Source organism: Halyomorpha halys, unplaced genomic scaffold (genome assembly GCF_000696795.3).
Source record: "Halyomorpha halys isolate HHAL.00 unplaced genomic scaffold, Hhal_1.1 Scaffold541.1, whole genome shotgun sequence".
In the NCBI taxonomy this organism is placed as follows: domain Eukaryota; kingdom Metazoa; phylum Arthropoda; class Insecta; order Hemiptera; family Pentatomidae; genus Halyomorpha; species Halyomorpha halys.
The window spans coordinates 516,690-533,346 of NW_027112673.1; the positions used below are offsets into that span (position 1 = coordinate 516,690).

The 16,657-nt window shown below is 29.6% G+C and overlaps 1 protein-coding gene across 4 annotated transcripts in view; it reads right to left on the bottom strand.

The window, feature by feature from the left end:
* Nucleotides 1-16,657, bottom strand: part of LOC106684074 (uncharacterized) — a 41,774-nt gene that overhangs the window by 20,716 nt on the left and 4,401 nt on the right. For all 4 annotated transcript variants that reach the window (XR_010844261.1, XM_014425929.3, XM_014425927.2 and 1 more), the window contains exons 5-10: nucleotides 14,789-15,002; nucleotides 11,865-12,040; nucleotides 8,025-8,163; nucleotides 5,466-5,617; nucleotides 4,188-4,394; nucleotides 2,168-2,302 (exon numbers count right to left, since the gene is read on the bottom strand). Coding sequence is in view for 3 of the 4 variants with exons in the window: in XM_014425929.3 (XP_014281415.1) it covers nucleotides 2,168-2,302; nucleotides 4,188-4,394; nucleotides 5,466-5,617; nucleotides 8,025-8,163; nucleotides 11,865-12,040; nucleotides 14,789-15,002 (1,023 nt within the window). In the remaining variant the exon portion in view is untranslated. The remainder of the gene's footprint in view (nucleotides 1-2,167; nucleotides 2,303-4,187; nucleotides 4,395-5,465; nucleotides 5,618-8,024; nucleotides 8,164-11,864; nucleotides 12,041-14,788; nucleotides 15,003-16,657) is intronic.

Genomic DNA, 16,657 nt, shown 5'->3' on the forward strand with positions numbered 1-16,657 from the left:
CAATCAGAAACAGACACTTTTACAATTCACACTTAATTAAATTAATATCTATTTCACACAGGTATTTAAATTTAGGTATAACAAAACTAACCAATTTCACAATCTTCTTTTGATGATTCTTGGTATCTTATTTTCTATCACTCTATTTCCTACCATCAAAATGGCTTCCAGTCCTTCCAAAAAGCTATGTCTCTCTCACAACAATGGCTTCCAATCTTTCCCGCTTCCAGCCGACGGACGTCCTCTCACCAGGCAATCTAAACTCAGAGTGCGCGTTTCCTTTATTTTACCTTCAACGTTCCTTGTCGATTAAAAAAAATCGATTGTAGTACAATCACTTGAATTTACTTGCTATAATTCGCGATGAAAATGTTTTATTTATAATTGTTCTTGTCTTATATTTCTTCTTATATTATTCTGTTTCTATAATTATGGTAGAGTAACAACAAAAGTTGATAAATTTCAATCCACATATTCAGCATAGCAGTAATTCAAAAGACTTCGAAAGGACATATACCGCCATATTGAATGATCCTTCTTTCCACTGATGCTTCTGATAACATTGGTTAGCTGGTTTTTTTTTTATTCATTACAACAATATAAACCATACTGAAAAGTAGATACATAAACATAAAAACATAACTATTTATTAAAAAAGAGGATATTAAAATATATAAATTAATATTTAAAATTGAAAAGATCTCCTCTAGTCGATACCCTCTAAAGAGGTTATAACTTCAAAATTTAACAAAATAATTTTTCTGGCTAAAAAATTCTTCCCGATCTAATCTGATTAGTGCTAGCATGAATCAGTCCTTAATTCATAATGAAAAGTTTGAAAAATGTCAGTTACAAACTTTTTAGAGGAAGATCTTCGATAATATTACTGAATATAACATTTTTCATTCAAGTACAAACTTTCAGAGAAATAATTAGAATGAGTTTATTGCTCCAAAAAACAAGTAAGGTAAGTTTTATGGAAGAAATAAAATATGTGGTTTTTTTTTCCAAAAGTAGTATCTTTTTACAATTATAAAATTATTGATCATACATTTCAGCAAAATAATGTGATTTATATTATTTAAAAAATCTTTTGGGATTTGAAAATGAAAATTTTTGGTTCTTAATTTTATTTTTGTTCTTAAGCCCCTAAAATCGAATCTCCAGAGATTTACTGAGGAGCGATGGGAGCACATCCTCCTGATTCACCCTTAGAAAAATCCTAATCATATTATGAAAGCTGATGCTGGATAGAGCAGGTAAATGTTGAATTAACTGTTCATTTTTTTTTTTTTTTTAATGCAATCCACAGCGAAGGTGATGTTTTCCTAGTTATCTACAAGTGACCAACCTATTCTAACCATGGTACGGGGTAAACTTCTTCATTTTGTGAGATCCCCACTTAATGAAAAAGTCAACACCCCAGGCCGGGATTCGAACCGGCTCCACTTGTAGATCTCAGAACCATAGACCTAGGCCTTACCATCTGAGCTACAGAGAATCCTAATTTATTTTACTTTATTCTAATGAAAGAACTAACAGAAAAATTTTTAAAAATCGGTTCTAGGTAAAGTAAATAAAAGAATAAAAAGGTGTTGTTAAGTTGAAAAATTATAATATGGCTCGGAAAACGCTCTGGATATAAAACTGTCGCTTCTATGGAGAATGATCCATATGATTAATTATAGCACCTATTTCTACTTCTAAAACCTCCAACATCTAAATTTTATTTCATCGTAATCCTATTTTTTCTCCTCTATGAAATTCGACGTAAACTTAACCAACATAAACCTTAATAACATACGTAAATAAAAATCTAATATGGTGTTTTTTCAAAGAAGTAAAAATAATTTCTTGTTCTGGGGTTGATATTTTACATATTAATAAATCAATAAGCACATATAATAACCTTTAAAATGAGCTATCAAACATTCTTTTGGTACCATCAGTTGTAAATCTATGAACATTTTATGATCCAAAACAATTAAAATTAAAAAAATAGATTTGTAATGTATTTAGTTTATGTAACAAATATACAAAAAAAAAAAATGTAAATTTCAGACATGCAGATTCAAAATTTATTTTTCATAGGGTGATTTGATACAGAATGATCCTGGTATTTGATATTTAGAATAATAATAATGAATATGCAATTTTAATAACTTACAATTTCCTTTTTATGATTTTTCAAATAGGAATCAAATATATTATTCAATATTTCTTTTAAAGACATGTGTTCTTCAATACTCAAATGATATACCAAATGAAATAATTTTCCATCTTGATAATTGCTAGGAAGTGCCTTTAAAAAAAAATTATAACAAAATTTAATAGTAATGATAAAATAGAGAAGAATAAGGTGAAGGGGAGGGAAGATGAGAAGAAAATATAATGTTGAAGGAGACTTTTTTTGTGTGAGTAATTCACATTATTAAACTAATTCTTATTAATGATTATTCCATTAAAAAGGCAAATTTCCAAAAATGCCCACTTTGTGTAATTCGCCCTTTTTACATAACCAATGATATATCTGTAGCTTGAGTGTATAAGTGGCAATGATAACAATCTTCACTTTTAGGTTAACAAGTTTAAAAGTTTGACATGGACAATTGTTGAAATATTATACTGTGATGTTTCCCAAACACTTTTGTTCCTTAGTTAAAGATTCATATAAGATGAGGGAATAACATAGCATTTTTCAAAATAGCAAAAAATCTAACTCATTTAATCACCAGCCAACATGACTGTATATTCAATGGGAGCGAAGATATTTAAATATGTAAGCACAAAATATAAACATAAAATAGACTAAACAATTACAAAATTTCTGATACCAATATTAAGGCCGGCTGTCGCCCAAGATCAAAGCTGAGCTAGCATAGCATAGCCTACTAGGCTCTCATAGTTAAAATTTGATAAAATTTTACAGTCAACACAATAATCAATTAAACATGCTCATCTATTTTTTTTATCACTAAATCATATCATCTTTGATTTATGCTAAGCTAACTAAAAAAACTAGTTTACCGATGTTGAATCACCAATTCACCCTGTATTTAATTGTTCCAGCTGGGCACAATATACTGCAGAATTAATGGTCTGGTTGGGCGGGACGAGCTCAAAATAAAGGACACCTTTCCAATCTCACCAAATGCACAGCATAATCTTTTTTGGATATAATCCTGCTTTTGGAGTCGTTAACAGCAGGTCACTTTTTTTCCCTCACAATATTATTGTACAGCACCCACTTTTCATCCCCAATAATCACCCTCTTTAAAAATGAATCATTAACATTGCATTTTAGGAGGGAATCGCTAATGAATATGCGGTCCAATAAATTATTTTCCGTCAAATTGTGAGAAACCCTCATATAAATACCCATACATACTTCGAGAAACATATCCTGCAGCCCCCAAATGATTTAAGACACTTGCATGTGATATGTTAAGCGTTTCTGCGATATTCTGATTTTGTATTTGAGGATTTTCGAGCATTTTTTCTTTATAAAATTGTTTATAAACTACTTTACAGGAGGCAACTTTAGTTTTTGTGATTTTGTACATAAAAAACTCATTTAAAACAAATGACAATATGTTATGTTTTTGTACATCGCAAAACAAAAGTCTTAGTTTATTACTTGCCTCCTATTCCATTAAATAGTAACCATAAAATTAATTATTTTTTCACATTTTTCAACTTGAACCATCAATTTTTTTTTCAAAAATTTTAATAACTTCAAGATGACTCCACTTATCTCCACGAAACTTAGAAGTGGTTTAAGGTCATCTAAACTGAAGCAGAGCATGCTATCGTTATGATAATTTTTTATACACTTACACTCGTTTAATAAGATCAGCAATCTTTTGGTTTTCTTCTGAATTATAAAACAAATCAATTGGTATTTAATTTCCATTAAACCAAGCAGAGAATAGGTGAAATACAATAATAAAAAAAAATTCTAAAATAACATAATTTTTTTCTTGGCTCCTAGGCCCATGAGAAAGAACCCTTGGACACATGTCTAATATTTTTCAATCTAATATCACCACAAAAGTTTCATTGAATTTGATGATATGTCTGTAGCCACCTTTTTTAGGTTTGCTCAGCTCTTGGTGGACAATAGACCTTATATGACAAAGTAAATATCAAATAATAATAAAAAATTCAATTAAAGCAATTTAACTTACCAGTTCATCAGAAATGAGATTTCCAAAAATCTGAAAAATTGTAAATACAGCTTCATAGGAACAAGTAACTAAATTGTAAAGTCTAATAGGCCTTGACATTACTTGATCTAATTTAATCCATCTCAATTGCTTTGCATTGAAATATCTAACAAGTATGGCTGATAATATTAATGCATTCATTTCCCATTTAAGAATGATAACTTTATCCTGGAAAACATTGTTACATTAAGATTGTTAGTTAGTTAACTTATGTTGGTTACTTTACTCATTTATTTTATTGATAAGAATTTATTCATTACAGTGGTTCTCACCCCTGTCTGGTGGCAAAGTGAAATTATTAAACTAAACTCACAACACCCAATTTATTACTTTTTTATCATAAGTGAAATAATAAAACATAGGATTAAATAAAATAGAAATATAAAATGCATAGAACTGCAATAAAAACCAACATAATTTTTTTCAAATTATTTTATAAATTAAAAACTTTAATTTATTGCAAAATTTTGTAACACCCTTGTAGCGAACTTGTGGCACCCACTTTGAGAACCACTGTTCAAGATAAGAAGAAAAATTGCCACTGGTTCTTTTTTTTTTTTATGCTTACTATTAGTTCAATAGTTATAACCTTGAAGTGTCATTTAGCACTTTCAATAAGTCTTATTTAAAAATATTAATAATTACTCATAATGATGTTCGCTTCTGTAGCAATCAACAGCGAACAGCCCAAATAAAGATGAGTTTACATAAAATTTTAAATAGTAAAAATGCTCAAGACCACTACAATGAAATGATTTATTTTTAATCGCAATACAGTAAAAAGGAAGAATCATCACCATGTGACTGGTCCACAACATTAGCTTCTTGGGACCTGAGTTCATGGGATGATTAAGGTAGTAAGTGAAGGAGCCATTTTGCCATTACTTTGGGAAGTATGCAGAAAGGCTCAATTCACAGGAACTGTTCTTGTATCACAACAGCAATGGGACAAACATGTTGTTTCCTTTATTTTAGGTCTGTTTGCCAGCGGCATCCATTAGAAAACGCACTCTTCATGTTTTTTTTATAAAACCATCCCTGATTCATAAGAGCACCACCCACTTTTTGAATAGTTCTCCTGATATTAAAAATCATACTGACCAATTTAAATCTTCGTGGTTGAAGAGATATACATTTTTGTTCAGGGTTATGTCCAACTCATGCATATGCACACCCACAAACATATTCACATAAGTTGATACATATTATAATTTTAGTTTAAAAAGGTGTACTACCAACCTTCAGATATCGAAATGCAAGTGCTGGAATTAACAAATATTCCTGCATACTTTTCAAATAACTAGGGTCTAAATCAAAAGTATCCCCAAGCAGAATCCAATTAGCTTCTTTGTTGTGGCCTTTAAGAAGGGAAAATAAACCAGGATGGTGAACTGTAAGGAAAAATAGATATTAATGTTTTTGATAATTCAAATCTGAAATAACATATCTCATTATACAAAGATTAAAGGAACCAAGGAGAGTATTCTGATGAGAAATCAAGATGGAATCACCAAAGATGACCACCTATAGTTTTGGGGAAATTCCAAGAAATAAACAATTGATTCAGAGCACCAATAATTCATGAATCTTAGCAATCTTACAACCCTTTTATATTCTTTTTATTTTCCTTAATATTTCTGTTTTATTAAAATTGAAACCATAATTTTTTATAAAAATCAGTTAAGTAATAAATCAGATTCTTACCAGTCATTGCTTGGTTTTTATAACATCTTAGAAGCTAAATTAACAACCACCATTAATTCTGCATTTAATTTATGTACCAAAATATACTAAACTGCAAAGCTTATTAAGAGCAATCTCTATGAAATTAACTGCTTAAATGTCTCAAGATTCAACCAAAATCATTTAGAAAATATAGATCATAAGTTTAAAACTTTGACTACCAATAGCATGGGGCGTTTCCTAATTCTTGTTATTACACCGACTATGATTTATCTCATATAATTTTTTCATTTGCAAGATTTTTTCAACTATGAATTGACAAAAAGTAAGTAAACAAAATATAAATAACTTGTACTTAAGGCCCAATAAACTGAAGAAATTATCGGAGACTACCAATGTGGTCTTAGACGAAATCGTTCAACTATTGATCAAATTTTTTCCTTCGGCAAATCTTGCAGAAAAAATTGGAATACAATGGGGTAGTTCATCAGCTTTATATAGATTTCCAAAAGGCTTACAATTCTATTGACCGCCAGAAACTGTATAATATTCTGATTGAACAGGGAATACCTAAGAAATTAGTAAATCTCATACGGATGTACATGACCAAAACGCTTAATAAGGTACGAATCGGTAATCATTATTCTGAGAAATTCCAGGTCCGGTCGGGTGTAAAACAAGGTGATTCTTTATCACCTATCTTATTTAATCTAGCACTAGAATACATCATCAAAAGTGTGATGAATACCGAAAAGGGTTTAGCTTTGGATGGTAAAATAGTTAGGTATGCAGATGATTTGGTATTATTGGGTGATGACAAAGAAACTATAATAAGAAACTAAATACAACCACGCTAATAAACGCCAGTAAGGAACTAGGTCTTAAAATAAATATGGATAAAACAAAATACATGGTTAGCAGTAGAAACGCAAGCAATTTCGGTGATATAGATATAGGAGGAAATACGTTTGAACAGGTAGATAGGTTTAAATATTTAGGTTCTACGGTAACTAGAAAAAACGAAATTGATGAGGAAGTAAAAGCTAGGTTGAAGGCGGGAAATGCTTGTTATTTCTCAATTTCAAAACTGCTTAGCTCGCGCCTTCTATCGAAAAACTTAAAAATTAGAATTTACAAAACTATTATCCTTCCCACTGTTCTTTATGGATGTGAGACGTGGCCCCTCACACTAAGAGATGAACAGCGTCTTAAGGTTTTCGAAAATAAAGTATTACGCAAAATATTCGGACTGAAAAAGGATGAATTAACGGGAGAATTTAGAAGATTACACAACGCTGAATTAAGAGACCTACACACGGTAAATATAATTCAAGTTATACCATTGCGGCGTATAAGATGGGTATGTAAGATTGTAGGGCTTAGTAATGAGCAGATCCCTAAAATGTTAATAAACACTGAACCAACGGGTAAACGTCCAAGGGGTAGACCGAAACGTAGATGGGAGGATTGGGTTAAAACTGATTTAGTGGAATTGGGTTTGGAGAGGCATCACTGCAAGGATGTATGCAGAGAGCGTTTGGTGGTATCGGCATCGAACCTTCAGGTTCGTTAGGCCTTTATTATTATTATTATAAGGCCCAATACAGTAAAGCAGCCTAAGTAATCTTGTAGTATTCAGTTTAGAAGTTAATAAATAATGGCTGTTTTATGAATACAGCCATATACCCAAGACAAAACAATACCTAGTATTCAAGGCACATTTCAAACTACAGTTAGAATACACATAGTCCATTAATTACATTTAATTCCTTAAGCTAAGTAGTGAGTAGTCTATTTCTAAGTTATCTATAGAAGATGGATTTTATAATTAAGATGAAGTGTTATACTTAACTAGTTTATAAATCCTTTTATAATTAGATTGTTAAATTATAATATTTTTTAACTTCTATATAATTAATTTACTTTATTAACTGTTAATTTTTCATAAGTAATTCAGTAGGAGGAAAAAATATAATATATTAAGAAGGGTAGGAAATAGAAAATAAGGTAACTTTCTTTGCAAACTTAAATGGGAAAGTAATAAAAAAATTACTAATAAAATTTTTAATAATTATAATTTTATGAATAAAGTAAAGAAGCTGTGTTTTTAATTACCAGTAGGAAATTGTGGACAAACTTCATCTGGTTTAGCCAAGCTCTCATAGCCATCAATAAGCCACTCTGTTACTTTTTTTGAACCTGGTTTTTCAAATAAAAGGATGCCATACATTTTTTTTCTAAGCTCTTTCAAAACCTACAAAAGTTTAAAATACGCCAAAAAAAAGTAAATAAAAAATATATATTAGCCCACCCATATTATGAACCTACTTTATTAAATACTTATGCGCTCCAACAATCATTAATTTGTGTTTAATAATTAAATTAGTACTTTTTTGTTTTGTTTTTTTTGTATTTTATTGAACAATTATTAGAAAATAAATATATTTATATTGGAAGAAGATTGTTTACCGTATGAAGTAGATTGTAGGAAGATAGTCCAGGTAGCAATCAATAAAGGTGCCAAAATAGTAGAAGAAAACTATTTATAGTTAATCAACGTTTCGGCCCACTTTGCAGGGCTGTCAATTGAAATGAAGATGACAACTCAATTCAGTTTTCATCTTCGTTTCAATCTGACAGCCCTGCAAAGTGGGGCAAAACATTGGTCAACAATAAATTGTTTTCTAACACTATTTTAATATCTTTATTTACTGATACCCGGACTATCTTCCTATAATAAATATATTTACTTTTTTATTTCAAAGAAATTCCATAATCAATCTGAATTCTACAGTAATAAAAATAAAAGAGAGTAATTCACGTTTTCAATAATGTAGAAACACTCCAATCAAGTTAAAAAAATTAAGAGTACTTAAAAACTTAAATTAAAATTCAATGCTCATCCAAACAATAAATATTTTATTTATAAAAAATAAGTAAACAAAAAAGGGGTTAATAAAAGGAAATTCCTCTGATACGTTTTTCTCTGTATAAGTAGTTGTTTTTGAAAATAAAATATGATTTTTATGAGAAAAAAGTATAGTTTTCTTGGAGAACCCTTTAAGAAGAAATGATAAACACAGAGGATTTGAAGGTGTGGGAAGAAGTACACCGGCCAACTTATAAGAAAGTAATCAATAGTAAGTGGATATTTGAAGGGATATAAAAATTCACTACCTGTGTCAGAAGCAACCTATTGTGATATTCTAAAATTATTTCAAATGAAATAAAAAGGAAAATTGATAGTTTTTACTTATTCTCAAATACTAAGAATAGCTTAGGTTCAAATTAAAGCTTTAATATTAAACAGAATGGTGAATTTCATAACATTTCAGACTCTTAATCTCAGGGGGGTGGGGGGTTCTAGGCAATCAGAACACATATCTTTAACAACACTTTTACAATTTTATTTAATTATATGTTGAGCAACACTAACCAATTTATGCTCTTCTATGATGACTGATGTTTTTTGATGACTTCTATTTCACAAACCAACACTGTCTTTAAACAAAGCATTGGTCCTCTTACAGTTTTCAACACACAAACAAACTCTCGGTGATTCAAACTCAAACAAAGAAGTATCTGATTCGTCTTGGATTTTCCTTTGATGTCTTCTTTTTCTAGATATGCCATTGAGAGAGCCAAACGATGTTCAAGACCTCCTGCATTCAGGATATGTCCTCCCTCTAGCCAATCCAAACCAAGAATGCCTTCCCCAAACCAAACGTCCTGTCTCCATGTTCCATGTAAACATCGATTGTAGCACAACAGTTTTGGATTTTTGCACATGATTTTCTTTCTGAATATTACTCTTTAACATTTAGTATCAACTTCTATTTTTTCTTGAATGTACTGTTATTTCAAATTTTGATAGGAAGGTAAATATATTTGAATCTGTTCAACATGACAGCCATTTAACCAACTTCAGAATGGTGCCGCCATCTTAGCTTTATTTAACGATGTTTCCACTCTATACTTGACTGAACAAAATTGGTTAGCTTTCTTTTTGGTTTAACAAAGCAAATGAACGATACATAAAATAAAAATATATTAAAAACCTTTTATGCATAAAAAATAACCATTCACTCCAAAAGAGGATATTACACTATAGAGAGCATATTGGATCTTGGCTGGGTACCACAGACATGACATTGCATACACCATAAGTAAACTTTCCCAATTCAACTTATACTCTAGGAAAATCCATTGGCTAGCCATTGAAAGATTAATAAGATGTTTGCAGTGGAGAAAAAACTTTAAATTAAAAATACACAGAAAAGATGGGAAATTAAAAGTTTCAGCAGACACAGGTAGGTGCAGAACGTTATAGTTGGATCCAAACTAGTAGAAAAGGAAGAGGGACCAGCCATATTGTTAGTAAGTTCCACCTTGTCAAAGATGCAGTCAAAAAAGGAGAATTCCAAATCATACACAGAATGACTGAAGGCCAACTGGTAAATATTTTAATCAAAGATATGACTAAAGAAGACATTTGATTAATATAGGTGTGGTTGGAGTGATGCAAACAATTTTAAAAAAATAAATAATAAAATAGATTTTAGAAAGGGCATTGTTCTAAAAAATTGGTTTTATTATTTGATTTGTAATTAAATTGTTGATTTGTAACCTAAATACTTTGCAAATATAAATATTAATAAAACAGCACTGTTGATGACAACACTGCTTCAGACCATTGGACAACTATCTGTTCATTTGTTTCAGACTGTGATAGAATGAATCCAAAATGGTGGGAAATGAAGATGGGCCTGCCAAATTATTAGGAAATCCTACTGGTTTCACAATTTTTGCAAAGAAAAGGCATTATACTTAATTTATTATTTTGAAAGAACTAGACAGGACAGTGCCATGAATTATTGACAGATTTAACTGGTTTTCTATACAAAAGAAATATTATAATCTAAAAGAAAAATTTCACTTTTAGGTACAGTTTTTTACTACAATCAAGAAATGTTGCCAGCTCTGAAAACATAAATGGTGTTAATGCCATAATATAATTACCTTGTAAATAGTATTTGAGTTTTATTAGTATTTAATTTAGTTACATCTATTTTTATTTGTATTGTTTTATTTAGATTTAGTTATTTGGAAAGAAAGAAAATGTAATTATATTTGTGTGTTATAATGAGTAATAGAGACAGTTGCTAGGGGCTGATGATTTTTCCTAAGGCGTCACCTAGCAACGGACCGACCGTCTTAGTTTTTTAGGGCAGTTCCGGCTAATTAGTGGCCATGGTAGCGTCTAAGCTACCCCTGTCTGCGTTTATAGTTTAATAGTTTGGACATTTTTAGTGAGTTAACCATCATTACAGTTTGAAACCAGACCACTTCTGTGTTTCATAATTGATATGAGTTCCGGATAATTAGTGGCCAGGAACGTGTGTAACCAGCCCTGTCTGCATTCATTTTGTCGGCTCGCCCAATACATTAACACGACTATTGGATATTTGGACCATCGATGAGCCACTACACCAACTCTGGATCATTGCAGCAGTTTATTTAGCTACCAGAACTGCGACCTACACATATCGGCAGCACTCTTCCTCTGACCTATCGGAGTGGAGCAAACTTACATCGACTAGTATTTATTTTATATATTTATTTGTTTATTTGTAAATTAGTTTATTTTATTGTCATTTTCATAATTTATCTAACTATTCTATTTTTTATTTTTACTTATATTCATTATTAGTCATATATTGTTTATTTTAGTTTTAGTTTTTAAAACGTTTAAATTGAACCAAATAAATGTTTAATCCGAGCCAGTTTGTTTTGTGTTCATTTTAAAGCCTTCCAACAAAAAGACATAGTCGATTTGAGGTGGCTCTAACAAATGGGATACTACAAATGGTCAGGACACGACTTTTACCCTTTCTGTAAGAATGCATAAGAACCAATATTTTAAAATTTAATTATCAAAACACAATTTTGGCTTACCTTTGAAACAGGTGGAATATCTGTGCACCTGAAGTCTTGTAATGAGGCACAATCTTGAAAACAATATCTAAATAAAATATCTAAAATGTCACCACTAGAGCGAAATTCTTTATAAAACATTCTGATGATCGATTGCCATTTATAATCAGATATACCACATGCTACTGAACCAAAACCTACAAATGATAAAATGGTACTTATACTACAATAATTGCAATAAAAATAGAGTTTACTAATTAATTGCATTGAAAAAGTAACAGATAAAAAAGTACTTCACAAATTTTAGTGCATGCATTAGACTTATCTCAATTTCAAGACTTTATTTAACATGTTTAGCATTGTTCGATTTGGGTCAAATATGCACTGCTCTATAATTTGTTGCCATTAAAAGGTAACTGCATAGTGCCTCTCACATAGAAGTCTTTGTCCCTATTGCCAAAAATGCTAGTAACCGATTTTCAGTGTCTTTTCTTGAGGCCAATTTCTTATCATCAAGAAAGTTTTGCAATGCAAGAAAAATATGATTATCGCTTGGTGTCAGGTCCGGACTATACGGTGGATCCATCAAAACTTCCCAATCATGGTGTGTGGCCTGGCTTTGTCTTGATGGAACACAACATCTCTTCTGTTGGGCAATTCTGACCATTTCTGGTCAATCGCTAACTTCAAACGGTCACAATAAACACACACTTGTTGACAATAAAGATCCAAATTAAGTGTTTGGCCATATGGAAGCAGCTCATAATAAACAATTCCTTTATAGTCCCACCAAATGCACAGCAGAACCTTCCTGGGTGTTATTCCTGGTTTGGCCACCGTTTGAGCTGCTTCACCGCGCTTTGACCACAATAATTTTGGAAAACAAAGTGAATGTAAAAACATTCCAATTGTGAAAAAAAATAGAAACGAAATCGTATTAAAGGCCTTTTGATATAATTTCTTTTCCCAGATTATACTGGTACAAAGGTAGCTCATTAAAACCATTATTTTACCAAAATAATAGCAATATACTTTATACTCATTGATAAAGCAATGGACTACTGACTCCTAGGGATGGGATATCGGAAGCAAGATATTGATATTGATATCAATATTGGTTTAAAATATTAATATTAAAACCTAGATATTCCAAAATATTGATATTAAAACATAGAAAATTTAACAAATTAGAAAAATAGTAATTATAAAACAATAATAAAGCAAATCATAAAAGGACCAATTTCATATCATACTTAATCAAAACATATGAAAAATTGATAACAACGGTATAATAACCGATATATCAGAGTCAAAATATTGATATTCCGATGTTATTGGTTACAAAGTATTGATATTGAAATATGGAATATTGGAGTAAAAATATTGATATTTTGATAATATCAAAGTACTGCACCCCTGATCCTTCATGGTTTGTAATGGTAGAGATTTTTTTTATTTTATACAATAAAATTTTAGATTATTTCATCATGCAACATATTAATGTTTTACTTGAATTATAAAAAATTATATCAGCAAATTGAGGTTTATTAATAATAACTAAAAACAATTTCTTGTTTCATAAAGCCCATATTTATCATTGAAAATTAATCATGATATTAATATTAATTGCTATATAGAACCAATAAGATACCAAGTTTCACTTAGTAAACTAATCTGATTAAATAGAGAAAAAAAAATCTAGTGCACTGCTCGCATGAGAGAACCTTCAATTACCATCCTTTTATGAGTAGAAATTAATCCTTGGTTTAAGAACAGATATTTTTGTACTATTCACTGTGACAACACTTTCTTGTACTAATTTTCCAAATGAGCATTTAATCAGTACTAAAGTGATACAGAATTAATATTGAAAATACTACAAATGATTTTATGTTGTTAGTCACCCTGTCAACAAAAGCTTATAACATTAGTAAAATGAAATTAAAACCAATTAATTAATAACTACGGTGACATGAAAACAGTTCTCACAATGGAAATCGGAAAACCATACTGAGCATGTTTCTGCCAGTTTTCAGTCAAACTCATGTATAAAAAGTTCTTTTATCTATGCCTTTTATGTCATACCCTATTACCTTCTATAATTTTCTATGTTAAGTAATATTTTTTCTAAAAGTTTGGCTTTTCAACTGTGTATAATACTATATTACTATTCATATTTTTGGACACGAGTATTCAACTTCGAAAAAATATTTCCTCAAATCCTTTCATTGTTTATATTTATACATTTTTCATTATTAATAAAGATATGAGATATTTAATTATTTCAAACAAAAAAATAATAAAAGCACTTTTAAGGAAGCCATTTTGAAAATTTGGCATTTAAGTCCAATCAAACTGTTTCAATGAGGATACTCCTCATTATTATCAAGGACCATTTAATTGAACATTTTTGATATACCAATTTCAATTCGTATATCAACGTTTCAACGTTGAAGGTAGGTTCTGTTTGGGGTTTGTTAATGAACATAAAAGTGGTTATTGAAAGTTTTAAATTTAGGAAATAATTTAATAGAAGAAATTATTGGGACAAAGGCAATTAGCCGGCAGTAATGAATTTTAAGAAAAAAAAAAGGAATGAAGACAGAATAAGGAATCCTTGAGAATGACCTGAGAGGTCGAAACGTCGGATGCTAAATAAGAATAAAGTTGAGAGAAAAGAGATCAAAATTGTTTTAAAAAGTATGTAATTTTAGTTTCATATGACTTTTTGTTTTGAACTAGGCCGTTAACAGACACGCACAAACCATTTTTTGAGACTTAGTTCTTTGGTCTCAGGGAACATCAAAACATTTATTTACAATAAAAATTTGAAAAATTTTCATAATCACAATATATCTCCTAACTTTATATTCCATATAAAGGAAATCAAAGATTGAAGTTGAAAAAAAAATGTACTAATCTAATTCTAAATAAGAAGAGCATACCATTGTTTTTTGATCTTATATTATAGAAATCAATGCTTTCTTGTAGAACCTCAGACATTTTCTCATCTCCAAAAAAATCCTTAGAAATTTTTGAGATATCACTCTTCAATATTTTACTATAGTGAATCTTCAAATTAAGTTTTCTAATATAAGCAGCTGTTTCACGAAATTTTTGGACCACATTATCTGGTCTACTCCATTTGTTGAAATAGCTCTAAAAATAATATAATATCAAATAGTTTATAGTAATCATTAAATTCAAATAGATATTTTTATAACAGTGTAATTATTTATACATATGCTACAGAGATGTAGTTAAATGGAAACACAGGCATATAAATTATAGAATATATTCCATCTAAAATGCATACTAATGGAAGTAATAAGATATGTTACAAAATTCAAAGGCATAGAACTAAAACTTTTGTTCTGGCTGATTTTTGACATTTCTGAGTGATTCATTACTGGAATAAATGATATGATCATCTACTTAAAAATCAATGTAAACCACTATTTCATTATCATTTCCCCACAAACACAAGGGTCAAATCTTGACTGATGAAACTCAATGAAGTCTAATTTTATTTTCCAAAAACAAAAAATAGAATTAGACCGAATGTTTGAGGGACCATATTTGTATAAAATATGCTTAATGTGCTGTTAGTTATGTTATAATTATACATATAGTTCTATTTGAGATTTCAATCTTTGAATAAAATGGCATTGAAATCTAAATCCATTTTTCCTAGTTCGGTTTCCATCTGGATTCGTTCCTTTCTGGTGAATGTGATCTAATTAAAATGTAAAAATAGTAACCAATGCCCAAATCATAAATTTAGCATAAATGATAAAGTGGATTTATTATTAATCAAAGTAATAAAGTTCATTACTGTAACACATTATCAATAACTACATTAAGTACCATTGCTTAAGTTTGATATCTTGTAACTCATTAAAATTAGCAATTTGATTGTAAGAATTAAAAAAAATATCATAAATCAACACATCATTCTAAAGCCATTTCATCTCAACCATCGTTTTATAGGATTTTGTATAATTTTTTTCTGAATTAGAGATTTCTATAAAATGAAGGATTAATTTAAATTTTTTTGTTAAATGGTATAAAATTTTTTTCTGAGTAATGAGGTATCACAGCTTAGCCACCATTATGTAAATTAAGCAATCATATCAGTCAAAAATCTCATAAATTAAAAAATCCATGAAATATCAATCAAATGAAAAAATAAATAAATAAATAGAAATTCAATAATGTTCAAGTAAAAAACTTCAGATGACCGATTTTTTTTATACATCTGAAAATGTAAAACATCAAATGTTTGGAGGAAATGACTTTTTTTGTTAATTACAAAGATTCATTATTAAAATACCAAACCCCATCATAAATAGTAAATTGCATGTGATTATTTTATAACAATAAATAAATTAAAAACCAAATTTGTAATATTTAAGCTTTTTATTAATTGATTGAAATAACAATAAACTTACACTTAGTAAATGTGGTTGAAAGAATGTAAAAGAAGCTACAATGTCAAAACAAAAGTCAAGACATTGACTGCTTGACAAAACAGCTTTCTAGTTAAGTACAGAGCGAACAATTTCCCATTCTTTACTTTTCAAGCTATACAAACTACAGTTATTTAGATATGAAAGGAACCCTAAACCTACCAGGGTATCCACATTTTTTTAATGTAAAGCAAACCTTCCTAGAAGCATTAATTTTTTCACTGGAAAAAAATCCAAAAATATTATACAAAAATTCTTTAAGGCAATATCAAAATGGCAATTCAGTTCTGCCTTCATTCAAAGTATCTGTAAAAAAAACTTTGTGCATTTAGAAGATTCAGGATT